Raw genomic sequence first — 27,466 nt, 5'->3', positions numbered from 1 at the left:
ACAATGCCCACCTTACAAGGTGATGCCTGGATAGCATCTAGAACGAAGTGCGTGGGGATTACCGCGCTGCCTCAGACACGCTCTGCCTGCACGCCCAGTTCATCTTAATGAATAGATGTATCGTGACAGTCCCGAGTTAACCCATTTATTTTCTAAATCGGACTTGTGAGAGGAACTCCGATGGAAAGCGGGGCCCAGCGGCTGGACAACAGTCCGCGCACTGGATTTGAGCCAGTTTACTCTGGTGACCCGGGCTCCTGACAAGTGACATGGGCCCGGTGCCCCGCCCTTTCTGGTGATTCCCTGGGAACCCGAGCTGTCTGGCGGACGGCCCTCCCTCGCTCACTTTGCAGGTGGCATTTTCTATCCTCTGGTTACCGGCAGAAAGGGGGGGCCGGGGCAGCGCTCGCAAGCTGTCCGGGGTCCCGTAGCTCCAGGCGTAGCCCCACCCGCGCGCGGGGAGCAGCGGGGCTCGGGGAGGATTTGCGGCGGCGTCCGCAAGGCTCAGAGCGCAAGCCTGCTCTCCAGAGCTTCGCCCAGCTGGGGCTGTGAGAATTTGCCGACGGTGCCCGCGCCTCGGCTGGCCCCGCCCCACCCTCTGGACGCCCCGCCCCTTGGCCCTGCCCGCGCCCGCCCGTTGTCCGGGCCCCGCCCAGGGCCGCGCCCCTCACGGATGCCCCGCTCACCGGCTCCGCGCCGCGGGCCTGCCCTCAGGCCCCCGCGGGCTCCGCGCCGCCGCCCGGAGGCTCGCGCCCTCCCGTCGCTCCGGGACCCGCCCGCCGCGTCCCCTGGGCAACAGTCTCCAGGGAGACCGGGCTCCGCCCCCGGCACCGACACCCGGTACGGAGCCCACCTGTGCGGGCGTCTGCGGGGTCCCAGTGCCCCCCGCTCACGCCCCACCCCGCCCAGCGCCGGGCTTTGTCCGCGAGGGGAGATCCCGTTCCGGGGGTGCGGGGGCTGGGGGAGGAGAGCGCGTTCCGGGGCGCACCCGACCCCAATGCGGAGGCCGAGGCAGCGGGCCGTGCTCGCGTTGTGCTTCTCTGGCGTGGACTGGTTCATAGTCTCCTTTTCCCGTTTTATTGCCTCCCTTTTATGCCTCCGGGGGGCCGGGAATCCGGGGTGTCCCGCTGCCGCCCTAGGTGGGAATGAGCAGGGCCCTCCGCCGGGCTCCGGATGGGGACGCGGCGCCTGTTCAGGGCAAGATGTTTACTTGTCAGGAACCGAGCAATAGCCGCGCACGCCTTCCCCTCCCCCTGCCCCCGATTCGGGACGGACCATCCTGCGCTCCGTGCGTTCCCAGCGATGCCTCCCAAAGCTTTGCCCTTGAAGCCAGAGGGCTAGAGGGCAGCAGACCCGGCTCCTGAGGTCCCGGACGGTGTTGAGGGCCAGAGAGAAAAACGCACCTCCTCCCTGGCCGCCCTCTTGTGAATTCTGTCCCGGCTCCCTGTTCCCTGACCTGAATTCCTAAGGACCAGTCCCTTCCTTGCCTTCTCTAACCCTCCATTCTCTCGGCTCCCTCGCGCTTTCTGCTTCGTCCTTTCTCGTTTTGAAAGTGCTTTTGCTCTGATCGAGTCTCATTTCCCTGTGACTGAGCTGCTGTGTTTTTGTCCTCTTGTTAATTAGCTTCCTTGGTCAGTGATGCAAGTTATTTCTTTCTTAGTTCTTGTCGCTGATCTCACCTTTCTCTGGTGGCTGTGCTCTGGGAAGTCCTTACCATCCTACCCTGGATGCTGAGTGGAGGGACCATCCGAACCCTGCAGCAGGGTCCACGGGGTATCCTTCCAAGGGTTAGGCTTGCAGCAGGGAGAATTCCAGCTTGGACCTTGGGGTGGCATCTTTTCCAACAGCTTCCTAGAACTGGGCGTTTTGTCTCATGGAGAAGAAGCCAGTGGTTTAGGTTTCTTGCTCTTCAGGAGCTCAGTGGGTTCCAGGCAGGAGAAACCAGCTGGGGAGTTGGGGGGAAGCATCATGTTCTGCTGCTGGAATCCAGCTGCATGGGCTTTTGGAACTCAGGTATCTTTTGCTCTCTGGGGTCAGATTATTTCCAGGAGCCGCCCACAGTGGGTAAAGAAGTACCACAGATGCAGTGAGTGGGCAAACCCCTCCCCACACACCCTTCCCTTTCATCTCCACCAAGCAAGGATAAATCCTCCTTTATGATGTGATCTGGGTGTTGAACAGAGACCTCAAGTTCACAGACATGTTTTTTGCAGCCATTGAATGGAACTCGAACCCAGGCTTGACTCAGATCACTTACTTTGCTTTCAAATACCAAAGCAAAACCAACAAACAACTCTAGAAATGATCTGAGTCATCTGTATGTATATAAATTCCTGCTTCGGGCACTGGAAATGTTCCTGTGGTTTGCTTCAGTACCACCGAAGAGAGCTGGGGGTGGCATTGACACAGATGGTGAAAAAGGCCCGTCAAGCACAATGTGACTGGTTTGCAAAAAGGGAACCTTGGTGAAAGAGTTGCTTTTGAGCCGAAGTCCTCTAAGGGAATGTGCAGAAGGTTTCTGAGACTTTCTCTTTTTAAAGATTTCTTACTTTTTTTCTTTCTCTACTTTCCTTCCTTCCTTCCTTCTTTCTCTCCCCTCTCTCTATCTTTCTTTCTTCCTTCCTTCCTTCCTCTCTTTCTTTCTGTCTTTCTTGCTCTCTTTCTATTTCCAGACAGATAAGGAGCTCAGAGTCAGGCAAGAGTGCACTGATGCTCACTGATTCCAAAGCATTTCTAACCTGCCAGGCAGAGGGATCTTTGCTGCTGGTTTTTTGGACCATTCCAGAAAGGTAGATCAGGCAAAGGAAACAAGTGTATGGGGGAAGAAGAGATGTTATTTTGTAGATAGGTTAAGAATTTGAATGGAATCCACCCTCCCTGACTAGCCAAAGGAGAACTTCTCTGTAGGACTAGAATGCAAACAGGAAGAGAGTGACCCAAATTTGTGCTCGGAGCCGACGAAGGGGGATGTGAACTTAGATCTTTGCCAGCTTCCCAGCAAAGGTCTGCTGCTGCCCAGGAAGAAAGGGATGGCTTTGCTCCGAGGAGCCCTAGAGCTCATTTTTAAGCTGCAGCATTTGGTACTTGACTTGCTTCGTTCATGGTAGAGCCAGGCAGGCCTATTTGGCCAGAGAAGAATTAAAACCTTCTTCTGGAGGAAGTGGATTGGATTTTCATAACTTGATACCACTTCTCAAGGAGTCCTTAGGTGGGGACATTTTGTTTCTCTAGGGAGTTGGCAGTCACTGTATCAATAAGAGGATGCTCCTTGGAACTTCCGGGACGTTAGTCCTTTCATTGTGCGAATGAAGAAACTGAAGTCAGAGACTGACACTGGCCAGATCTTGGCTGAGCACCCGCCTTTGGTGTCTGAGAGTGGCTGTGTGTGGTTAACAAGCTCGAGATTGGTCCCATTTGCTAGCTGTGTGTGTACTTGTGTATTCTTGTACACCAAGTTTGTACACTATAAGCACCAAGCTCCTTATATGGATGTTCAAGCAGCCACTGTCATTTCTGATGGTTCGGGTAGGGCACAGGGTAATAGCATGATGTCATCCTTAGGGGCTTCCCCCCCACCACCCTCACTTCATTTCTAGATCTTCATCGGGAATTTCCAAGCATCTTTATTAGTGTGGCTCTCTCTAAAAAGATCAAATTATTCGCAGAATTTTTACCTATAAAGCAGAATGAAAGAGTGCCACTGTGGTACAACTAGAGACTGGCCCAGAACCCCTTCCACTCAGCACCTGTCCCACTCTTGCCACCCTCTGAAAACCTCAGGGTGTTTCTGTGAAGCCACAGGACTCCCTGGCACAGAGGCAAAAACCATGGGTTGTGTAGACTGTGTTGAGGAGTTGGAGTTTCTTCTACACACCTGTTTACACTATCTTGATCTGTGTTTCAGAAAATGACTTTTAATAATGATTTTTAACCCTCCGACTTTTTGATTCATAAAGGATACCTATTTACTGTCGAAAGTGTACAAAACAGAAAGAAATTGCAAGCATCTCTTGGCTATAATTCTACCCCTTACCTGAAAGAGCCATGTTTTCTTATTGGAGTATCCTCCCCCCACCCCACCCCCAGAGAGGCTTCTTTGCGTGTATCTTTGGAAGTTTGATTTTGATTTACTGTTAAATATGATCATGAACTTCCACAAAAAGAACTGAATGTAAAAATGAGAGTAAGTATAAATCCTTAAGAAAAACAGAAAAGTAGATGATAGAGAAGGAGGGATGTGAGCAAAACTTTTGAAAGATGGGGAGGAGGGGGGTGAGAGAGAAGCAAAGCTTAGAAGGTTGAATATCCCAGCTGCGAGGAAGGGGAGCTGACATGTACACAGGACCCACTAAAGGCTAAAGAATGAGGGCTACAGAGTGTTCCTGACAACGGGGTGAGGGGGGCAGGTGGAAGCAGGAATATTGGTTGAAAGTTTGTGTTAGAGCCACAGACCCCTCTCTCGGGCCGCCAGCAGCATCCTCCCCACCAGCTGCTTTCCTACAGGCAGTGTTGAACCAGGGCAGCCAGCGTCCTCCCCCACCAGCTGCTTTCTTACAGGCAGTGTTGAACCAGGGCAGCCAAGGGTGAGGGAGGCTCGGTACTGAGAGCAGGAGAATTCAGTGGAAGTTTGTGTGCTGAACAGAGAGACCCTCTCCTGCTACTCCCACAGCGTGGCTTTTACCCATCCTCCAGGCAGGGTTTTGGATAACTTCTCTCTGAGGAAATTGACCTCACATGAAAAAACACTCCTTTATCACTTCACAGCAATACTAACCAAGCAGCTAGACCTGTACAAATAGCTTTCAGTACCTCACTCTTAAACTTGAATGGGCAGATCTGGTACATCGCATGTCGAATGAGCCCTCTAACATGAAAGACAGAGACCCAAACCAACAGGAAAAAGAGATTTTGAAGTCATAAACATGTTGTTTTTTTAAAGGCATATTTAGGGGACTTCCCTGGTGATACAGTGGTTAAGAATTCACCTGCCATTGCAGGGGACATGGACTCAATCCCTGGTCCGGGAAGATGCCATGTGCCGTGGAGCAACTAAGCGTGTGCACCACAAGTGCTGGGCCAGGGTGCTGCAGCTACTGAAGCCCGCGTGCCTAGAGCCTGTGCTCCTTAACAGGAGAAGCCACCGCAGTGAGAGGCCCGTGCACCACAACAGAGTAGTCCCTGCTCGCCACAACTAGAGAAAGCCCGGGCAAAGCAACAAAGACCCAGTGCGGCCAATAGATACTTTATTAAGTTTGAAAAAAGGAATCTGCCTTGCAATTCAGGAGATGAGGGTTCAATCCCTGGTCAGAGAACTAAGATCCCACATGCAGGGGAGCAACTAAGTCTGCCTGCCACAGCTAAGAGAGTCCATGTGCCACAATGGAAGATCCCACATGCTGCAACTAAGACATGATACAGCCAAAGTAAAGAAATAAATATTAAAAAAATAAAAAGGTATATTCATAAAATAATAATAAGCTCTTGGATATCAAAACTAGGAGTGGAAATTTCAGTAGAATAGAGTTGAATGATTGAACAAGGAAATTCTGGAAAGTAGGACAAAAAGGCTTGAGAGATGGGAAAGAAGAAAGAAAAGAGAAGAAAACGAGAGTAAGTTTAGGAGGCCCAGTATCCATCTCATAGAAGCTCAAGGGAAAGAAATGGAGAAGAAAAAATTATTAAATAAACACCAGGAAAAAAATCTAGAAGTGAAAGAGTTTCTGCATTGAGTCCCTGTAGCACTGAGCACAATGATAATTAGATACACTACATCAGAGTAAAAGATGTTCTAAGGGACAGCATCATGAACTTTCAAAACTCGAGATAGAGAGAAGTTACCAAAAGCCAGCACAGGGAAAAAGAGCCACAAACAGAAGATCAGAGAACAGAATGTCATTGGACTTCACAAAAAGTAACACCAGAAAAGAGGTGGGGAAGCAACATCAGAAGCTACATGGAATAATTCTTTCAAGTTTCCAGGGGAAATTAACTCTCGGTCCAGAATTCTGTGATCACCATTCAAGCAAAATAATAGAATGAAGACATTTTTCAGACATGTGAATTTTCAAAACCTTTACACACACATACCCTTTGTATTCCTTTTCAAGGAAGCTACTGGAGGATGTGCTCCACTAAAATGAGAGAGGAAATCAACAAAGAGGAACAAGTGGTACAATGTGCAGTTGTCTTGTTTCTCCTTTGGCTCAGCCGCTGAATGACCTTCTGTATTTCAGTTGTTATCTTTGCGTCTTGAGCGTGGGGAGAAAAAAAAAAGCCTACCCCACCATGGGAACTGAAAAGTACTCACTTGCAAGCCTGGACCTGTGATGTGGGCACCATTAATGAGATGTATCTATGTTACATTTTGACAGAGAAGAGAGGGATGAAGTGTGTGTTTTATCCATGGTTATGGTGGTGATAGTAGGGATGGGCTGCACGTTTGAGTTCTTGGCACATAAGTGGCAGGGATACAAAGTAGCTCCCAGTGTGTTCTCAGTTACCCAATTGTGTCCAGCTCTTTGCAACCCCATGGACTGTAGCTCACCAGGCTCCTCTGTCCATGGAATTTTCAAGGCAAGAATACTGGAGCGGGTTGCCATTTCCTCCTCCAGGGGATCTTCCTGACCCAGGGATTGAACCTGGGTCTCCTGCATCTCCTTCATTGGCAAGCACATTCCTTACCACTGTGCCACCTGGGAAGCGCAGCAACTAGTACTCAGTGGCAATACCAGCAGTTTTGCCATCAGAAATGATTCTGCACATGGTATACTGAAATTATATTTCTTTTCTTGTTCAACTTTTTGTTTTCCCTGCAGTTGACAGTTGCCTCATATTTTTATTAATTTATTTTTCCAACATGAAAGCAAACGTGTTAGTCACTCAGTCATGTCCGACTCTTTGGGGCCCCATGGACTGTAACCCGCCAGGCTCCTCTGTCCATGAAATTTTCCAGGCAGGAATACTGGAGTGGGTAGCCATTCCCTTCTTCTGGGTTTCTTCCTGACCCAGGGATTGAACCAGGCCTCCCTCTCCATCACCAATTCCTGGAGTTTACCCAAACTCATGTCCATTGAGTCGGTGATGCCATCCAACCATCTCATCCTCTGTCGTCCCCTTCTCTTCCTGCCTTCAATCTTTCCCAGCATCAGGGTCTTTTCAAATGAGTCCGCTCTCCACATCAGGTAGCCAAAGTACTGGAGTTTCAGCTTCAACATCAGTCCTTCCAATGAGCACTCAGGACTGATCTCCTTTAGGATGGACTGGTTGGATCTCCTTGCAGTCCAGGGGACTCTCAAGAGTCTTTTCCAACACCACAGCTCAAAAGCATCAATTCTTCGGTGCTCAGCTTTCTTTATAGTCCAACTCTCACATCCATACATGACTAGTGGGAAAACCATATCCTTGACTAGACAGACCTTTGTTGGCAAAGTAATGTCTCTGCTTTTTAATATGCTGTCTAGGTTGGTCATAACTTTCCTTCTAAGGAGTAAGCGTCTTTTAATTTCATGGCTGCAATCACCATCTGCAGTGATTTTGGAGCCCGGAAAAATAAAGTCAGCCACTTTTTCCACTGTTTCTCTATTTATTTGCCATGAAGTGATGGGACTGGATGCCATGATCTTAGTTTTCTGAATGTTGAGCCTTAGCCAGCTTTTTCACTCTCCTCTTTCACTTTCATCAAGAGGCTCTTTAGTTCTTTACTTTCTGCCATAAGGGTGGTGTCACCTGTATATCTGAGGTTATTGATATTTCTCCCAGCAATCTTGATTCCAGCTTGTGCTTCATCCAGCCCAGTGTTTCTCATGGTGTACTCTGCATAGAAGTTAAATAAGCAGAGTGACAATATACAGCCTTGACGTACTCCTTTTCCTATTTGTAACCAGTCTGTTGTTCCATGTCCAGTTCTAACTATTGCTCCCTAACCTGCATACAGATTTCTCAAGAGGCAGGTCAGGTGGTCTGGTATTCCCATCTCTTTCAGAATTTTTCACAGTTTATTGTGATCCACATAGTCAAAGGCTTTGACATAGTCAAGAAAGCAGAAATAGATGTTTTTCTGGAACTCTCTTGCTCTTTTGGTGATCCAGTGGATGTTGGGAATTTGATCTCTGGTTCCTCTGCCTTTTCTAAAACCAGCTTGAACATCTGAAAGTTAATGGTTCATGTATTGCTGAAGCCTGGCTTGGAGTAATCACTAATTCTTTCTCAAACTCTCCAATAGAATTATTAAACTTCTCACAATGCAGCAAATATGTCAGATAACTGATCATCTCCTTCCCTGCTTAATCATTCTTTATTTGCAATCAAGAGCCATGATTGGTGGAGAGAAGGTGAAGGGAATTCCCATAATAATAGTGAAGAGAAGTCCCAGTTGTGCAGTTGGTCTAGAGAGCAATCAGCCCAATTTAGAGCAAGATGGCTGAGAGCCCAGGAGGAATATCTGTAAGAAAAAAGTGGAGTTGATGGATTATTTGATATATTTGCTATAGTATGAGGGTTTTATAGTTCTGTTAGAGAATTTAGGGAATAGTTACACATTCATACATAGAATGCAAAGAAAATTAAAAACAAGGCAACAATCAATATAGAAGTAACAAAAAGTTGGAACAAGAAAGGATATCATGAGACTTCCCTGGTGGTCCAGAGGTTAAGACTCTGCTTTGCAGTGCAGGGGACACAGGTTCCATCCCTGGTCAGGGAACTAAGGTCCCACATGCCTTGGAGCTCCTGAGCCCACGTGCTCCCAAGCCTGTGCATTGCAAGAAGACCCTGCATGTTGCAACTAAGACTTGAAGCAGCCAAATAAATAAATATTTTCTTAAAAAGAAAGGAAATCATAGTATAGTATGTGGCTTAGCTTTGAACAATATTTACATTTTATAATAATGGAAACACTAAAGTTTGATGAACAAAAAATGATCACATTGCTATATCTAGAAGATGGGAGAGAGGATCCGTGCATGTGTGTAGCTGCAGGAAAGCACAAACTTATCTTCTAAGATAAGAAGTTAAAAGTTGGGACTTCCCTGGTGGTCCAGTGGTTAAGAATCTGCTTTTCAATGCAGGGGACATGGGTTCAATCCATAGTCTGGGAAGATTCCACATGCTGCAAGGCAACTAAGTCCATGCACTGCAACTACTGAGCCAACCGCGTGCTCCAAAGCCCATGCTCAGCAACGAGAAGCCACTGCAATGAGAAGCCTGTGCACCGCAACTAGACAGCAGCCCCTGCTCGCCTCAACTAGTGAAAGCCCACAAGCAGCAACAAATAAGTAAATATTAAGAAAAGAAGTTAAAAGTTGAAGATCAAGAAATATCAATATAAACCCATTATTTAGAAATGCAGAGATGAGTACCCAGAGAAACAACTGAAATTGGGGATGGTATGTTCGGATGTGGAGGTCAAGGGACTGCTAATTTTTCACTGTGAGCGTTTTAGTTTTAATTAATTTTTAAAATCATGTGCTTTTATAACTTTCACAGGTATGAAAAATTTAAAGTCATTATTATAATCGCCACTGCCACTGATAATACAGCTGTTTTCATTTTCTCTATGCTTGCTGAAATGTTTTGTCCACAAACTTATGTTGCCATGATAGCTCTATGTGCCGTATTGGTTTCATTTAATGTGGGGTCTATTTGCAGCATCATGTAGTATGCACAGGTGTTGTTCTAGTGACTGTATTCACTCTTGTTGTATATATGATAATTTAGCCATTTCTTTATGATTATTATTTTAGATATTTATTTGTTTGGCTAGGCTGCAACTCAGGATCCTCGTTGCAGCATGTAGGACACTTTAGTTGTGCCCTTTGGGGTCTAGTTTCCTGACCAGAGATCGAACGTGGGCCCCCCACATTGGAAGCTTAGCGTCTCAAAACACTGGATCACCAGGGAAGTTTCTCTTCATTGTTTTTGATTTATAAATTTCACAGATAATACCACAGTGAATATCTTTGTGCATATAGGTGAAGTGAAAGTTGCTCAGTCGTGTCCAAGTCTTTGCAACCCCATGGACTGTAGCCCACCAGACTCCCCTGTCCATGGAATTCTCCAGGCAAGAATAGTGGAGTGGGTTGCTGTTCCCTTCTCCAGGGAATCTTCCCAACCCAGTGACCAAACCCAGGTCTCCCGCATTGCAGGCATATTCCTTACTGTCTGAGCCACCAAAGAAGACCAAGAGTACTGGAGTGGGTAGCCATTCTCTTCTCCTGGGGATCTTCCCAACCTAGGAATTGAACCGGAGTCTTCTGCATTGCAGGCAGATTCTTTACCAGCTGAACCACCAGGGATACCCTTTGTGCATATAGCTTTTTCTTTTTTGCTTTTGAATTGCTTCCTAGGACAGCTGCCCAAATTGACCAAATATGAGAACTTGGATCTTTCTCTTCAATTTCTCTATATAGTGTTGAGCCCCCTGGGTGCACCATGAACTGAGCATCCTAGGAGATTGTTAAGATAGAATTTTCTGCAGGACAATTGGCTTGTTTTTTCTGATGGCAGCAGGAGAAATCAGAAGTCGTTCTTTTCTTTCCACATAGAACAGAATTTCCAAAGCCCTACCCCTCTCCTTCTCTGATGTCTGTGTTGGTCCACCTCCCACCCCCCGACGAAGAGTATTTTTCCTTTTTAAAATATTCAAATTAGAAGTCACTGCCCTTTTGAATAATATGGACTGAAAGGAGATACATTTAACATGGGAGAGAATGGGGCGGGGGGGAATGAGAAAGAGGACTTCCCTGGTGGTCCAGTGGTTAAGAATCTGCCTTCAAATGCAGGGCATGAGAGTTCACTCCCTGGTCGAGGAGCTAAGATCCCACCTGTTGTGGGACAGCTAAGCCTGAGCCACAACTACTGAGCCTATGCACCACAATGAAGAGCCTGCTTGCCGCAGCGAAGATCGCAGGTGCCACAGCCAAGACCCAGCACAGCCAAAAATAAATAATTAAATAAAATGCATCTTTTTAAAAAGTGAAGGAGGCAGAAGTGGGTAGACAAGGGAGTAAGGCAGCGCACGTCCTCAGTTTACCTTCCAGGGGGACATTGAAATGCCTTCTGCACAACGTGCCATTACTTTGTTATTCTGTCCCATCCTTCACTCCTCTGACCCCTTTTTTTCTCATAGCAGGAGCTGGGGAGTTAGACAGCCCTCCAGACAAACCCCTCCTTCCTCATCATGGGATGGTCTTTGGGATGTCCAACTTGCCTGGACCAAAAAAAAAGCATTTGTAGTTTGGAGGAATAGCACATCTATCCTAAAAGTGTGCTTAATAAGGGCCCTGGGCCATGCAGTTTCCCTCTGGCCTGTGGCCTCATTCTTTTCAAGGAGGAAGATGCAGCCTTCAAGGCTGGGCGGCTGGACTGCCTGCCTGCCAGCTCCTTATGAACAGAGAGGATCGGGGCGCTTTGTGGCCTGCAGGGCCCAACGCCTTCCCTCATTCATCTGCCCTGGCAGCTCTGACCCGGGTCCCTAGCCCCATTGCTTTCCCACCTCCATCCTTGCTTCCCGTCCTTCTGTTTCACTCACAGCAGCCGAAGCAGTCTTTGTTAAGGGTAAAATCAGGCCTTCCCCATTCCCCGCCTAAAATCCCCTGGTAACTTCCCACCGCAGTGGTGCCAAAGCCTGACTCCTCACCAAGGCTAGAAGGCCCCACAGGGTCAGCCTCATCATTTCGCCCAGACTGCCCTTCATCCGTGACTTTCATTTCCCGGTCTCCTGCCTCAGGGCCTCTGCACTTCCCCTTCCACCTGCTTGGAACCCTATTTCATAGAGCTTTGCCAGGTCCTTCTCATCATTTGGGCCTCACCTGCAATATAATCTCACCTGAGGACCCTTCCCTGACCTGTCATCCAAAGGAGACCCTCCCAGCAAACCCCCGTTTTATTACTTTCCAAGCCTATACTATCTGAAATCATCGTGATTATTCAAATGTTTCTTTTCATTTTTTTGTTTTTTCCTGTTAGACTAAAAATTCCATGAGAGCAGGAGTGGTGCCTGTCCCACTCCCTCATGGGCACATGGAAGATGCTCAAATAAACATTTTTGAGTGAATGAACAGGCTAGTGAAGGAATGAATAAGGACTTGGGATCTGAAGCCTTCTGGGTTGAGGAGGGCCCCACCTTCTTTTTCCTGAGGGTCTCTGGGAGGATGTGGTTTTTGGAGGATCTCTTAGCAGCCAGAGCAGGCTGGTGGTTCCTGAAAACTCCTCTGGAGTAAACATACAGGAGGTTCTCCAGGAGGTGGGTGAAAGCATCAAGCATCTTCCACTCCGCCTCTCATGTATTCATTTGCTGGCACTTTCCATCTAAGGTGGGCAACAGGAAAAGTGTTCATTTCTTTCTCTGTGGGAGGCTGCCTGGACCAACAGGACTTTTTGAGGCTGAGAAGTCCTGAAAATAAACCCAGGTCAAGGGGCCCGATGTGGACCCTGCTTGTTCAGTGTGAGATGGAAGGCCAGCCCTGAGGTCGGTCCCCAGCCCCTTGTCACGTGGCTGCTGGCTCCCCTCCTCTCCCATCTTGGGTGGTTGGCAGATACTTGTTGTTGTTCAGTTGCTAAGTTGTATCCTACTCTTTGTGACCCCATGGACTGCAGCACGCCAGGCTCCTCTGTCCTTCACTATCTCCCAGAGTTTGCTCAAATTCATGTCCACTGAGCCAGTGATACTATCTAACCATCTCATCCTGTCACCCCCTTCTCCTTTTGCCTTTAGTCTTCCCTAGCATCAAAGTCTTTTCCAATGAGTCAGTTCTTCACATCAGGCAGCCAAAGTATTGGAGCTTCAGCTTCAATATCAATCCTTCCAGTGATTATTCAGGGTTGATGTCCTTTAGGATTGCCTGGATGGATCTCCTTGCAGTCCAAGGGACTCTTAAGAGCCTTTTCCAACACCACAGTTCGAAAGCATCGATTCTTCAGCGCTCAGCCTTCTTTATGGTCCAACTCTCACATCCATACGTGACCACTGGATACCACAGTATTGACTGCACAGACTTTGCCAACTAAGTGATGAGTCTGCTTTTTAATATGCTTTCTAGGTTTGTTGTCGCTTTCCTTCCAAGTAGCAACTATCTTTTAATTTCATGGCTGCAGTCACTGTCTGCAGTGATTTTGGAGCCCAAGAAAATAAAATCTCACTGCTTCCACTTTACTGTAGATCCTTGACTGTGGGCATAACCACCTGCTACGACTTTCTGTGACTGAGGCTCCTTCCCTTGGGCTAATTGGGTTGTAACTTTAGGCTCTGAAATCCAGACATTGGGCAGAGGTTTTGTCTTCAGGTTAAGGACATGAATGTCTCTCTCTATGCAGGTTCATAGGAGTGGTGCAGGGGGACCGCTAGACTCTTGCTTTAGAGTAACATCCGAAGGTACAGGGCATGTTTTGCCCAGGGCATCCCTTAGGGAGAAGGCTGTTTATCACTCAGACAAGCGGGACACAACTTCCCTTCTCCCGCTGCCTATCCCTTGCACCGAGCCTGCTGAGAGTGACTCATGTGTTCCCCTGGGAAGCTGTTTCCCAGGACATGTGACTGTAACACAGAAATGACAGTTTTTACATTGACAAAGGCTGAGCAGCAGTTCCTGGTGAGCATGTCAGGTACATCTGGGACGGCCACTGGGACAAGGTAGAAGTCTAGCCAACTCGGGAGATGCTGGCTCTGAGCACCCCAACCCCGCCACCCCCCAAAAAAAAACACACAGTGGGGTTTCAGCAGGAACGAAGGGATCCTTCAGTTGTCCCGAGTTAGGGACAAGCAGCTGGTCTGGCAGCCCAGGGGCCATATGGGCTACAGGCTCACTCCCCATCCCGTTTGTGGCTCTGGGATCCTACATCCCTTAATTGCCCTTTTCTCTTAGAAATAACTTACTCTCCTGGTGGCTCAGATGGTAAAGAATCTGCTTGCAGTGTGAGAGACCCAGGTTTGATCCCTGGGTCGGGAAGATCCCCTGGAGAAGGGAATGGCTACCCACACAAGTATTCTTGCCCAGAGAATTCCATGGACAGAGGAGCCTGGCAGGCTACAGTCCATGGGGTCACAAAGAGTTGGACATGACTGAGCGACTAACACATTTAGAAATAACTTAGGGCCCCCTGAAACATTCCTGAGGTACAAGGAAGGATGGGGCTGGTGGATGTCCTTTTAGCAAAACCTTTGGAGAAATTCCTCTGCTGACCGCTTAAGACTCAGGTCAGACCCCTTAGACCTTCACAGCTGAGAAACTGTTCTTCATTCTCAGGCCAAAGAAAGTGCATCTATCCAGGAATGTCTTGGAACAGCTTGCAAAGAGGATGGGGACAGCAACCCCCCAGCCAGGATGGCTCTGTTGCCGCATAGCTGTTCTGTGGATGCTGCTGGCTGGAAGTGGGAAGGTGAAAGGAAGCGAGCTCTTTCTGGTCCAATTTTCTTTGATCTTTTATGAATGAATCAGATGCGGATAAATAGAAAAGCCCTCTCTCAAAATTCTGGATAACTTGGAGTGAGAAGGATAGCTCATTGTTCTTCTTAGGTCCATCCCATTTTGGTCCCCGGAAGGTGATCCTGGCCTTCACTCATCCTCCTGTCCCCCTGGCTCCAAGGCCACCTACTGACCCCAAGTGATGTCTCTATGACCCCAAAGATGTCTCCTCTGAGCTCTACTGTGACTTTGCCCCTTGGATGTCTGCACTGGGGTGCTCAGTAAACAACTCTGATTTGGTGTGTCTGAAATGGAGCTCTTGCTATTTCAATCCCCTCCAAGTCTGTTTCTCCAGTATACTTTCCTGTCTCAGTAAATATCCACTATCCAGCCAGTCTCCCAAGCCCAACCTGCCTGTCATCCTTGCTGCTTCCCTCACTGTCCCCAATCTGATGACCCCTCACCAGCACGAGCTCCTAGATGTACGTGATTCCCTTCCTTTCACCAGCTCCATCTCCTCTTCCTAGATCAAGCCACCATCATCTGTAGCATGAGCTGCCCCACACTCTCCTTCTTGCCTGCTTGCAACTGTCCAGCCCTTCCTAGCCACAGCCAACAGCGTCATTTCAGATGCCAATCAGATCCGCTGGCTCCCTGGCCTAAAACCCTCCAGGACTGTGCATCACTCCTGGAGTGAAAGCCAGGTGTTTCCCTGTGAAGGCTCAATGAGACTGGTCCCTGCTGACCTCCTCAGCCCATGTCATCCCACCGACCACGTGCTCTAGAGGCAAGGGACCACCTGCTGTCGGCTCTGAACATGATGGCTCAGCCTGGTCTTCTGCCCCAGTGTCCTCCCCTCACAGGGGTCTTTCTCAGCCTTCTGCATGTGGTAGCCCCTCCTGCTGTCCTTCTTCGCATCATCACTTGACAATCTGCCGTTTACCACCTTGATCCATCATTGCAGAAACTTCCATCTTGTCTACTGTGTCTCCTCTACTGGTGTGTAAGCTCTTTCTGGAGAGGGACCCTTTGTCTCATTCACCTGTGTTTTCCCAGCACCTCTCATGATTCTTGGCACTTAATAAATACTAATTGAATAAACTAATACATGTCAGCCTGAGTGATATATACAAAGTGTCAGATCTGATAATACATGAGTGCAGATTATTTCTGTGAGATGAAATTCCATTCATGAGAGCAAATTATTCCATGAGAATAATTGTGGGGTTTTGCATTCAGAGTCAGGACATTAGTGTTCCTGTACAGGCTGGGAGGGGCTTCCCAGGTGGCGCTAGTGGTAAAGAACCCACCTGCCAATGCAGATAGACATAGGTTCGATCCCTGGGTTGGAAGATCCCCTGGAGGAGGGCATAGCAACCTGCTCCAGTTTTCTTGCCTGGAGAATCCCAGGGACAGAGGAGCCTGGTGGGCTATGGTCCATGGGATCACAAAGAGTTGGACACGACTGAAGCGCTGACTTAGCCTGCACGCACTCATAGGCTGGGAGACCCTGGCTTACTGTGAGAAATATCTGGAGGGTTGGCGGCCCCCAAGCTTGGTGATGTGGCAACCAGAGAACATTCTGTGGGGTAGGCTGGGAGAACGGAGGCGGGAAACCTGATATACTTTTAGGCCAAACAAATGGGAGTTTGGTGCCCAGAACATTCTGCTACAATTGGCCTGCCAGGCCCCATCTGGAGCATCTTGTTTTCTTGGAATACCAAACTTTGGTCAAAGGGTCTAAATCTGTGTTGTGGGGAGAAAGGACACGCTGGAACTACCATCCTTCAGGAGGGCCAGCAGATAACAGTTCCATGTTCTTCTGGGTGGCAGCACAAAGGACGGGGGGGTTGGCTCTTAGAGGTGGGCCAGTTTCCAAGGAAAGAACTCTCCAAACACTAGAAGCTTCCCAAAAGGAGTGTGCTACTTTAGTCATGGAAATAGATAATTTCAGCTACAAGTGATGGAAAACCCACCTCAAACTACTCTTAAGTTAACAACAACAACAAAAAGGCAGGGGAGGGAGTTTGGCGGATAGAACCGAAAAGTCCAAGGTGAAGTGTAGTTTCAGGCATGGCTGGATCCAGGGAATCACAGGCCGTCCTCAGGACTCTGCTTCGCGTTCCATACAGAGTTCTGCTTTCCTCCATGTTGCTTCTTTCTCAGGCCCCAGTCCTCAGGGCAGCAGGTGGTCACCAGGAGCTCTAGGGTGTGTGTGTGTCCTAAGTCACTTCAGTCATGTACGACTCTCTGCGACCGCATGGACTGTAGCCTGCCAGGCTCCTCTGTCCATGGGATTCTCCAGGCAAGAATACTGGAGTGGGTTGCCATGCCCTCCTCCAGGGGATCTTCCTGACCCAGGGACCGAATCCATGTCTCTTAGGTCTCCTGCATTGGCAGGCAGGTTTTTTACCACTCAGCCACCTGGGAAGCCCAACTTTAGGTAGATATTCTGTCTTTTCTCCTCCCCCGGGAGAAAGTCCCCAAAGAAGCCCAGATGTCAAAACTAATTGGATGGACTTGATAGTCACATGCCCATCTTGGAATCAGTGTAGCCAGAGAGATACGATTGGCTGGGCCTACGTCCCATTCCTGCTTCCTGTCCAGTCCCCAAGGCCAGAGGAAGACACGGGGCTTTGATCGGCTAGGCCTGGGTCTCAGTCCACTTGGGGACCCAGGAGTGAAGTCAACACATCTGAGCCACCTGGACTGAGAGTGGAATGAATTTGTGAAAGGTCCCTGGCTCCCAGAAAAAAAAATGAAAAATTACCAGCATCCCTGTGCCCCTTTTTCCTGGGGTAACTGCTATCCTCCCTCGTAACCCCTATCTTCATCTGCCTGCACAGACTAGTTCTGCCGGTGCTTGTTCTCCTTATAAACGGGCTCTTGAGCACACAGTCTTTTGTACCTGACATCTTTCACTCAGCCTTACATTTGTGAGATTCACTTATATGATGAATTTATAGATCATCCACTCTCATTGCTATACAAATTCCATGGGGAGAAGAAACCACTATATGAATTTCATGGGGAGAATAAGTAGTATTTTCCATTCTACTACTGATGAGCACATGGCATGTTTCCGTTTGGGGACTGTTATGAGTAGCAGCGCTATGCTCTTTTGGGCATCTTCTGGCACACATGTGCTAGCATTTCTGGTGAGCGTGTACCTTGGCATGGAATTAATTGCTGGGTCATAGGGCATATGTGTTTGGGCTTCTCTAGAAGCTCGGATAGTAAAGCATCCGCCAAAAATGCAGGAGACCCCAGTTCGATCTCTGGGTCGGGAAGATGCCCTGGAGAAGGAAATGGCAACCCACTCCTGTATCCTTGCCTGGAAAATCCGATGGACAGAGGAGCCTGGCGGGCTACAGTCCATGGGGTCGCAAAGAGTTGGACATGACAGAGCCAACTACACACACACACACACAGGGCATATGTGTTTGGCTTTAATAGAAACTGCTAAACAGTTGTCCAGAGTGGTTGTGCCAATCCGCCTTCTTGGAGCAGTTCTAAAGTCTCTGGATTAGCTGGCATCTGAGTCCCATATCTATACTGAGAGTGATGGGTCTGGGCTTCATGGAGAATGGGGCTTGTTAGTAACTTCACCCTGGGTCCTGGGCCCACAGAAGGGATAAGAGTCCCCATCTTTCTCCTGTCCCCTCTGGCATTTGATTCTGTGCTGCCCACACCATCACGAGTCTTCCTCTTCTAGGAATGAGTTTTTTTGTTAATATTTATTTATTTGGTTGTGCTGGGTCTTTGTTGCTGTGCGAGCGCTTTCTCTAGTTGCAGAGAATGGGGGCTACTCTAGTTGCGGTGCACGGGCTTCTCACTGTGATGGCTTCTCTTGTTGCAGAGCGTGTGCTCTGGGGCGTGCAGGCTTCAGTAGTTGCAGCGCATAGCCTCAGCTTTTGTGGACCCCAGGCTCTAGAGCACAGGCTCAGTTGCCCCGAGGCATGTGGGATCTTCCCGGACCAGGGATCGAACCTATATCCCCTGCACTGCAAGGTGGATTCTCAACCCCTGGGCCACCAGGGAAGCCCAGAAATTAGTTTTTAATATCAAAGGGTTTCCTTGCATCCCGCATGGATGGGGGTAGTTGAAGGATTCCCACAGCACTGAGGGCAGGAGAACAAGGGATGTCTGTGTCCCAGAGCCCCATCCATCTCTCTGGATAGAGTCCTGGGGAGCTCCTGCCCCAGTCGGTCATCTCAACCTCAGGATCAAGTGGTCAAAAATGCTCCTGACTTCCAAAGCTCAGCCAAACCATTGTAAATGGATTTTTCCAGAATTTCTGATGATCCTCTACATTTTGAATAAATTTTTTAAAAAAATCGCCTTTGGCCTGGCCATTCTCAGAAAGAGGAACCCAGAGTAGGATGTGGTTTTACAATCAGAGGAAGTGGATCCCAATAGCGGTGACACGGTAGCGCATGCTTGGGTCCTGCTGCTCAGTGCAGCTTCCACATCTAACCAAGAGTGAGGCCTGGGCCCCCTGGCAGAGCCCCGAGAAGAACATCTCTCTCAAACTAAGCATTTCCTTCCAGCTATTTTTAAAGTCATTTCAATCTCAGCGGATGTGACCTTAGGGTAAGGAAGTATTTGTTTAAAGGATAAAATTTATAAAACATAAAGGAACAAGATTTGACTACATCAACATTCAAAACTTCTGCTCCTTAAAAAGATACATAAGTAAAATGAAAAGATGACTCAAATTAGAAGATCTTCTCAACTCATTCAAGCAGTTAAAGAGCTGAATCTAAAGCATAGAAAGAAACCTTACAAACCAGTAAGCAAAAGACAACCCCAGGGCTTCCCTGGTAGTTCAGACAGTAAAGAATCGCCTGCCAACGCAGGAGTTGTGGGTTCGATCTCTGGGTTAGGAAGATCCCCTGAAGAAGGAAATGGCAACCCCCTCCACTGTTCTTGTCTGTGAAATAGCTGGACAGAGGATCCTGGCAGGTTACAGTCCATGGGGTCACAAAAGAGTCAGATATAGGTTAGGTACTAAACAACAATTTGTTGTTCAGTTGCTAAGCCATGTCCAACCCCATGAACTCCAGCACTCCAGGCTTCCCTGTCCTTCACTATCTCCCGGAGTTTGCTCAAACACATGTCCATTGAGTCAGTGATGCTATCTAACCATCCCATCCTTCTTCTCTTGCCCTCAATCTTTCCCAGCATCAGGGTCTTTTCTAATGAACAACAATAGCAACAGACAAAGAAGGGAGAAGTTTATAAGCCTGTTACTTGCAGAAGGTAAACATTTTATAGATAATTAGAGAAATGCAAATTAAAACAGCATTTTGTGCCCACCAGCTTGGCAGAAATGAGAAAATTGGACAATGCCAAGTGCTAAGATATGGAGATTACAAAGTTAAAGATGTGGTTACCCCTTGTCATAGATTATACTTATGATCTGACAGTTCCACTCTTAGGCATCTACCCATCACCTGTGCTGTATAATATGGCAGCCAACCAGCCACGTTTCTTTCTTGAACATTTGAAATGTGGAGAGTGTAAGTTAAGAATGGAATTTTTAAACTCTTTATTTAATTCATTTAAATGTAAGAGTTCATACTTATTCAGTTATTGGAAAACTTAAGTGTACTTGGAACAACTTGAGTTGATGAGCCTACATTTTTAACCTGTGAAAGTGAAGGTCGCTCAGTCGTGTCCGACTCTTTGCAACCCCATGGACTATACAGTCCATGGAATTCTCCAGGCCAGAATACTGGAGTGGGTAGCTATTCCCTTCTCCAGGAGATCTTCCCAACCCAGGGATCAAACCCAGGTCTCCTGCATTGCAGGAGGAGTTTTAACCTGTAAGTTGTATGAAATCTACATACAAATGAAATATTTCTAATGAAAACCTACTGTCCAAATTGTGCTATGAGTGTAAAATACACTCCAGATTTCAAACACTTAACACCAAAGAAAGGTAAACTATCTTAGTAATTTTTCTATACTGATAACATTGAAATGACCATAGTTTGGATGCATGCGTAATCAGTCCCTCAGTCGTGTCTGACCCTTTGTAACTCCATGGACTATAGCCCTGCAGACTCCTCTGTCCATGGAATTTTCCAGGCAAGAATATTGGAGCAGGTTGCCATTTCCTCCTCCAGGGGCTCTTCCGGACCCAGGGATGGGACCCATGTCTCTTGTGTCCCCTACATTGGCAAATGGATTCTTTACCAATGGTGCCACCTGGAAAGCCCCGCAGTTTGGATATAGTGGGTTAAATAAAATAGATTACTAACTTAATTTTATTTGTGTCTTTTTACTTTTTAAAAAAAGCAACTTTGACATTACACATGTAGCTCAAGTTATATTTTTCTTAGAGAACATTCACCAAGACTCTCACTTATACACAAGGAGATGTGTGCAAGAATATACATTGTAGCATAATATGTAATAACCAAATAAATAGACACAAACCTCGAAGTTCCTTAACAAAAGAAGGGGGGAGGAAATAAATTGTGGTTTATTTATACAGTGAAAAGTCACCCAGGAGTTAAAATGAGTGAATTCGAGTTACATGCATCAGCATGCAGAAACCTAGATTGCAATGCTGGGCGGCAAAAACAAGGTGCAGAAGGCTCACAAATCATACAATGCTTTGAAAGCATGGAAAATATTAGGACTCATTTGTGGATACATTTTAGTCTAATAAAAGGATAAAAACATGCATGGAAACTAAACAACAAGAATCCAGGTGGTGGTAACCAGAACAGGGTAGAGACTCAGAGACCTCTAATTGTGTCTGTAACATTTTGTTACTTGCTAGAGAGGGAGTTTGGTATGGTTTCCCAAGTAGCTCAAACCGTAAAGAATCTGCCTGCAAAGCAGGAGACCTGGATTTGATCCCTGGATTGGGAAGATCCCTGGAGAAGGGCATGGCAGCCCACTCCAGTATTATTGCCTGGGGAATTCCGTGGACAGAGGAGTCTGGTGGGCTACGCTCCACGGGGTAGCCAAGAATCGGACACAACTGAGCAACTTTCACTTCACTTCAAGATATTTCAACAACTTGTTTGATGGTCAAAGCTGCTTGTTTTCTAGTCGTAAAATTTCAAAGAACTTTGGTCTTAGATCCTTCTCAAATCCAGGGTTGTCTGCCCGGTGATCCTGCCGTTTTTCCATCTTTGCCGGCTAGTAGCCATGACGAGGTCTCCCATGTGTGTGTTCTTGAGAAAAATGATTTGGCATGGGTTTGTTGGTGTCTTTTCATAATTTTTATTTATTTGTTTGTTTTGGGCTGTGCTGGGTTTTCATTGCTGCGCACAGATTTTCTCAATTTGTTGCGGAGAGCGGGGTCGGTGCACAGGCTTCTCGTCACAGTGGCTTCTCTTGTTGGAGAGCACAGGCTCTAGAGTGCCTGGGCTCAGTAGTTGTGGCCCCATGTGGCGTATGGGGTTTTCCCAGACCAGGGATCAAACCCATGTCCCCTGTACTGGCAGGCAGTTCTTAACCTCTGGGCCACCAGGGAAGTCCTGTATGCATGCTCAGTTGTGTCCGACTCTTCGCAACCCTATGGACTATAGCCTGCCAGGCTCCTCTGTTCATGGGATTCTCCAGGCAAGAATACTGGAGCAGGTTTCCATTTCCTACTCCAGGAAGTCCTGTTGGTGTCTTAAACTGGAGGCACTGCCGTGAGGGAGGCAGATACAGTACCCGCCTGTGATAAGAGGCTGCTCAGCCTAGACAGTGACCTCAGGCAGCAGGAGCCACAAGCTACCTCCTGGCTGGGACGCCATCCTGAGCCTCCTGCTGGCAGAGGTCCTGACTTCGTGTTTTCAAAGGGTCCTTTTAAAGGACTCACTCAGCATACCTGAGGGCCTCACTATGCTTTTCTTCCTTTGCAGGACGACTGGTATCCGAGAAGTGAAAAAGCAGGATGCCCCCCGGGGTTGACTGCCCCATGGAATTCTGGACCAAGGAGGAGAATCAGAATGTGGCAGTTGATTTCTTGCTGCCCACGGGGGTCTATCTGAACTTCCCTGTGTCCCGAAATGCCAACCTCAGCACTATCAAGAAGGTACGATCTTGACCTTAAAACTAGTCCTCAGAGCTTAGAACTCAGAGAGACAGAAAAAGTCTAGCAGTCTCAGATTTGAGATCCTCTGCTATGAATTTTAAAAGACATGGGAATTCCCTTGAGGTCCAGTGGTTAGGACTCTGAGCTTTCTCTGCCTGGGGCCTGGGTTCAGATCCTGCAAGCCTCAAAGTGTGGCCAAAAAAAAAAAAAAAAAAAAATTAAAAGATAAAAATAATGTGCAAGAATTCTTTAAAACCCACAGTTAGAATCTACCTTTCCAAATTCAGCTCCTGCCCTTTTCATTGCCTGCGTGGTCAGTCATATCTGACTCTTAACGACCTCCATGGACTGTGGGCCAACAGGCTCCTCTGTCCCTGGATTTCTCAGGCAAGAATACCACAGTGGGTTGCCGTGTTGTCCCTCCCTAGATTCCCGTGAAAGCTCCGGGGTCCTGGTTCACAGGGGGGCCTTTCATTCTCTCCATGACTCTGCCCTAGTGTTTGAAACCACAGCCCATCCACGGCTAAGAGTTTTACTGGTCTTTTGTCTTCAGAGCTGTCGTCATAGTCAACAGCATCTTTGGAAATAGTTTTTGGCTTTATTGAATCATTTTCATGGTGGATTACTGAGTCAAAGGATAAAACGTCTGGATGATATTTGGCAGATGTCTTGTGACCTTTCCAAGGGCTTATCCCACTTGCAAAGGGTGGGACTTCATGGGTCATGTCTGAGGATAAGGCCTTAGTCCCGGATTTGAAAACACTTGGGAGCAAAAAAAAAAAAAAAGGAGAGACGCAATGAACCATAGTTGAGTTTTGTTTAATTTTTTTTACTCTTCCCTTCCTGGGTGTTTCTTTCTTTCTTTTTTTAAATACTGGGTCTTAGTTTCGGCATGCAGGCTCTAGTTCCCTGACCAGGGATTGAACCTGGGCCCCCTGCATTGGGAGCATGGAGTCTTAGCCCCTGGACCACCAAGAAGTCCCCCTGGGTGTTTCTATAAAAATTAAATTTGTTTTTTCCCTTTTCAAAAGTATATAGACACATTGAAATTTAGGAGAATAAGAAAAAGTTAGAAGGAAAAGAATTACCCATGATCCAGCCATATGAGACAACCACAGTTAACACTTTAGCTGTTTCCTGTTTTCTTTCCTATATAGTGTTTTTTTGTGATTATTCTCTTTATGAATTTTTATATTCTTTTTCTGAGTTAACATTATATCTTTTTCATGTTATTAACCTTATGTAAATATCATTTCAAAGTGAATTGTATTTTTCTGCTTACAGAGCTATACATGCATGTTATTAAAATTCCAGTATTGCAGACACATTATTAAAATTCCAACACCACAGAAATATAAAACATATCAGTCCCTGCAATCTCACCTCATATCCCAATTCCATTTCAGTTTCTTAATATTCTTATTTATACCAGGGACCAGATAGTAAATATCCTGGGCTTTGCTGGCCATATGGTGTTTGTCTCGACTACTCAGTTCTTCTTTCTGGGGTGGCAGCAGCCATACACTGCATGTGAGTGAACTGGCATGGCTGTCTTCCAATAACTTGGCAAACAGTAGCTTGCCAAGTCCTGGTCTACAGTAATTATTAATTACTGTAATACATTCATTAATTGTTTTATGGGAATAATAAAATTATTATTTATTTTATTCTAATAATGATAAAATTATTATTTTAGTAGTAATGATTACATTTATTATTGTTTTTATGGGAGTGGGTTTGAATGATATTCACTGTTCTACAGCTTGGGGTTTCTCCCCACTGAATGCTGTATCTTGGAGTCCTGTGTGCCCTTGGTACAAGTATCCTTAGGTTCCATTCACATCTGTGTTCTGTCCCTTTGCATTGATGGAGCATAATTATCCATCCCCCGTGGGAGAAAAATTTTAGGGCCGTTCTCTCCGTTTCCATCTTTCCTGTGACTCAGCGGTGAGCACCTTGTCACTAAAACTTGGCACCCTGGGAACACCTCCACCTGAGGCCACACACCGAGCAGAGCCAGCAGAGGTGTTTAGGGTCCCCTCATTGTGTCAAACTTTTCTGAATTAGTGGCCAGCGTTGAAAGATCAGGGTGATGAGCTCCAGAGTGATTAGCTGGATGGCTGGAGGTCATGTCTGGCTGGCCATCTCTCAGGGTAGCCTAGGGGAGACCTGAGGACCCGCTCTCAGCTCCAGATGTTAGCACCTACCTGACCCCTTCATAGAAAGGCAGGGTCAGCGACTCCTAATGACCCTATGGACCCTAACCCTGTGGTCAGTGATCAAGACGTGGAGAGGGTAGTGGTCCTGGGATCTTGCCTTTGCCCCCACTTGTCAGCCTCCACCAGCCCTGGGCTCCTGTGGCCCCGCCCATGGTCCCGCCCACCTTAGGGGCGGGGCTGACGGTCCACTGTCCTCCCAGGTGTTATGGCACCGCGCCCAGTATGAGCCGCTCTTCCACATGCTCAGTGACCCTGAGGCCTACGTGTTCACCTGCGTCAACCAGACGGCGGAGCAGCAGGAGCTGGAGGACGAGCAGCGGCGGCTCTGCGACATCCAGCCCTTCCTGCCTGTCCTGCGGCTGGTGGCCCGCGAAGGTGACCGCGTGAAGAAGCTCATCAACTCGCAGATCAGCCTGCTCATTGGCAAAGGTGCCCTACTGGGGCCGGGCGGTCCTCCCTCGGCCGGGCTGCCCCCGCCCCGCCCCGGCCCTACCCCGACCCCGCCCAACCCTGCCCCTGATCCTGGCGCTGACCTGGCTCCCTGCCTCTCAGGCCTCCACGAGTTTGACTCCTTGCAAGACCCGGAGGTGAATGACTTCCGAGGCAAGATGCGCCAGTTCTGCGAGGAGGCGGCTGCCCGCAGGCAGCAGCTGGGCTGGGAGGCCTGGCTGCAGTACAGCTTCCCTCTGCAGTTGGAGCCCTCAGCGCGGAGCTGGGGGCCGGGCACCCTGCGCATCCCCAGTCGGGCCCTCCTGGTCAATGTCAAGTTTGAGGGCAGCGAGGTGAGCTGAGGCTCCTGCCTGCCCTGTGTGCTGCAGGCAGGCTGCCTGGTCCCCCTAGGAGACTTCCAGTCCCCCACCAGCCCTCCAGATCCACCCTCCTTCCAACAACATTGCATGGTATTTGTGGGGTATCCATTGCACAGTCAAACTTCCCACCAGGAGAGTTGCAAGAGGCAGAGTGATCGGATGGCTTTGGTCCTCAGTCTGCTCATGTATCCATCAGATATTTCCTGGTGTTGGCCACGTGCTGTCATCAGAGGCTGCCCTCACAGAGCTCACAGTTGAGGGGTAGGGTGTGCCTAATACATGCAGATGGGCCACGCATACCGCCGCCCCCGACCCCCCCCCCCCGCCGGGTGTGCCCCTGTGCCCCGTGGGCTCCCTGCAGGTGTGGAGGGCTGACCCTCCCTCCTCCTCCTAGGAGAGCTTCACCTTCCAGGTATCCACCAAGGATGTGCCCCTGGCACTGATGGCCTGCGCCCTCCGAAAGAAGGCCACGGTGTTCCGGCAGCCGCTGGTGGAGCAGCCTGAGGACTACACACTGCAGGTGAACGGCAAGCATGAGTACCTGTACGGCAGCTACCCCCTCTGCCAGTTCCAGGTGAGGGCTGGGTGCTGGGAGGGATTCCTGGGCTCCCACAACCCTTGCCAGGGTGGCGGGTAGGGGTGGGGGAGCTGCTCCTCAGCCCCTCTTGAGCCCGGCAAGCCAGATCTTGGGGGTCACGGTGAGAGTGTCCCCATTTTGGACTGGCTCTCCTCATAAACAACAGAGGTGGGTGGGGACAGGAAGGGCCAGAGGAGAGACCCCACCCCAGAAGGCCTAGCATGAGCAGTGGTCAGCATGGGGGGTTCCCCAGGTAGTCAGTGGTCCAGGGAACAGTTGGGGCCGCTCACCCTGTGCCCCCATCTCAGTACATCTGCAGCTGCCTGCACAGTGGGCTGACCCCCCACCTGACCATGGTGCACTCCTCCTCCATCCTCGCCATGCGGGACGAGCAGAGCAACCCTGCCCCCCAAGTCCAGAAGCCACGCACCAAACCGCCCCCCATCCCCATGAAGAAGGTGAGCCAGCACCCTGCTCTTACCCTTTCCACCAGCCCTTCCTCCCACCTGTGGTCCAACCCTGAAGCCTATTGGGCAACTCCATGGGCCAGCAGTCTCCTGCCCAGTTTCATGCCTTTTGATTGCTCAGGATTTAGAATTGGGCCTTCGATCTGGGTTGGGGGCCTGTCTGGATGTCCCAGGGCAGCCTCCAGGCCTGGCTCTGCAGCTGCCCTCTCTTCCTGCTCCTCCTGCTTCCTGCCCTGTAGGCAGGACTATGTGCCCTGCAGAGCTCAGGGGCCTTGGGGCCAAGGAGGTGTCCCTACGGCAGGTTTTCTGGTAAAGGATGGCGCTGTGGGCAGGTACCGAACCTGGCTGTAAATCTGCAAGACCCTCACCCCACCCTCAGTGGCCACAGGCCTCATCAACCTCCTCTGAATTCCTCTGCCTTAACTCCCCACTTCTTCCCCCAACCCTGCCCAGCCCTCCTCCGTGTCCCTCTGGTCCCTGGAGCAGCCTTTCTACATCGAGCTGATCCAGGGCAGCAAAGTGAATGCCGACGAACGGATGAAGGTAGGGGTGGGCTCCTGGCCGGGAAGGGCACAGGCAGTGTGTGTTTTCTGCAAAAACACGGTGGCTGTGGCCTGAAGGGGTGGCAGAGGAAGAAGGGAGGGGGGGTCACACGAAAGCCACCTGACCACATTACCCAGCATCCCTGCCTGGGGTGGTTGTGAGCGGCTTCAAAACAGGAAAGGGGGAGGGGGGTGGGCCGGCCAGCCAGAGAGGCCAATTCGCAGAAACCAGGCCCAGTGAGTTCTGGGTATTGACTTTGGTGGAGGTGGTAGGGCCCAGCCCAGCCCAGGGATGTGGAGCCTGGGAGGTGATGGACACAGAAGAAGAGCTGCTCCAGTGATACAGGGGGCCAGGCCCACTTCTGAGTCATTCACACGCCCGCCTCCTCTGGCCTCAAGATGGCCTGTG

At 48.8% G+C, this 27,466-nt stretch overlaps 1 protein-coding gene across 4 annotated transcripts in view; it reads left to right on the top strand.

The window, feature by feature from the left end:
* PIK3CD (phosphatidylinositol-4,5-bisphosphate 3-kinase catalytic subunit delta) overlaps positions 1 to 27,466 on the top strand; it is a 61,745-nt gene that overhangs the window by 24,785 nt on the left and 9,494 nt on the right. For 2 of the 4 annotated variants that reach the window (XM_018060379.1, XM_018060376.1), the window contains exons 1-7: positions 684 to 840; positions 22,271 to 22,443; positions 24,863 to 25,091; positions 25,215 to 25,444; positions 25,866 to 26,045; positions 26,357 to 26,506; positions 26,969 to 27,058. In XM_018060379.1, the coding sequence (XP_017915868.1) occupies positions 22,303 to 22,443; positions 24,863 to 25,091; positions 25,215 to 25,444; positions 25,866 to 26,045; positions 26,357 to 26,506; positions 26,969 to 27,058 (1,020 nt within the window). In that variant the 5' untranslated portion in view covers positions 684 to 840; positions 22,271 to 22,302. Of the gene's footprint in view, positions 1 to 683; positions 841 to 22,270; positions 22,444 to 24,862; positions 25,092 to 25,214; positions 25,445 to 25,865; positions 26,046 to 26,356; positions 26,507 to 26,968; positions 27,059 to 27,466 lie in introns of those variants that run through there. The other 2 variants (XM_018060377.1, XM_018060378.1) reach the window with 2 other exon arrangements.

The sequence above is a fragment of the Capra hircus genome, chromosome 16 (genome assembly GCF_001704415.2).
Source record: "Capra hircus breed San Clemente chromosome 16, ASM170441v1, whole genome shotgun sequence".
NCBI classification, from domain to species: domain Eukaryota; kingdom Metazoa; phylum Chordata; class Mammalia; order Artiodactyla; family Bovidae; genus Capra; species Capra hircus.
The sequence above is the reverse complement of the archived record's forward strand: the minus strand, read 5'-3'. Positions and strand labels throughout refer to the sequence as shown.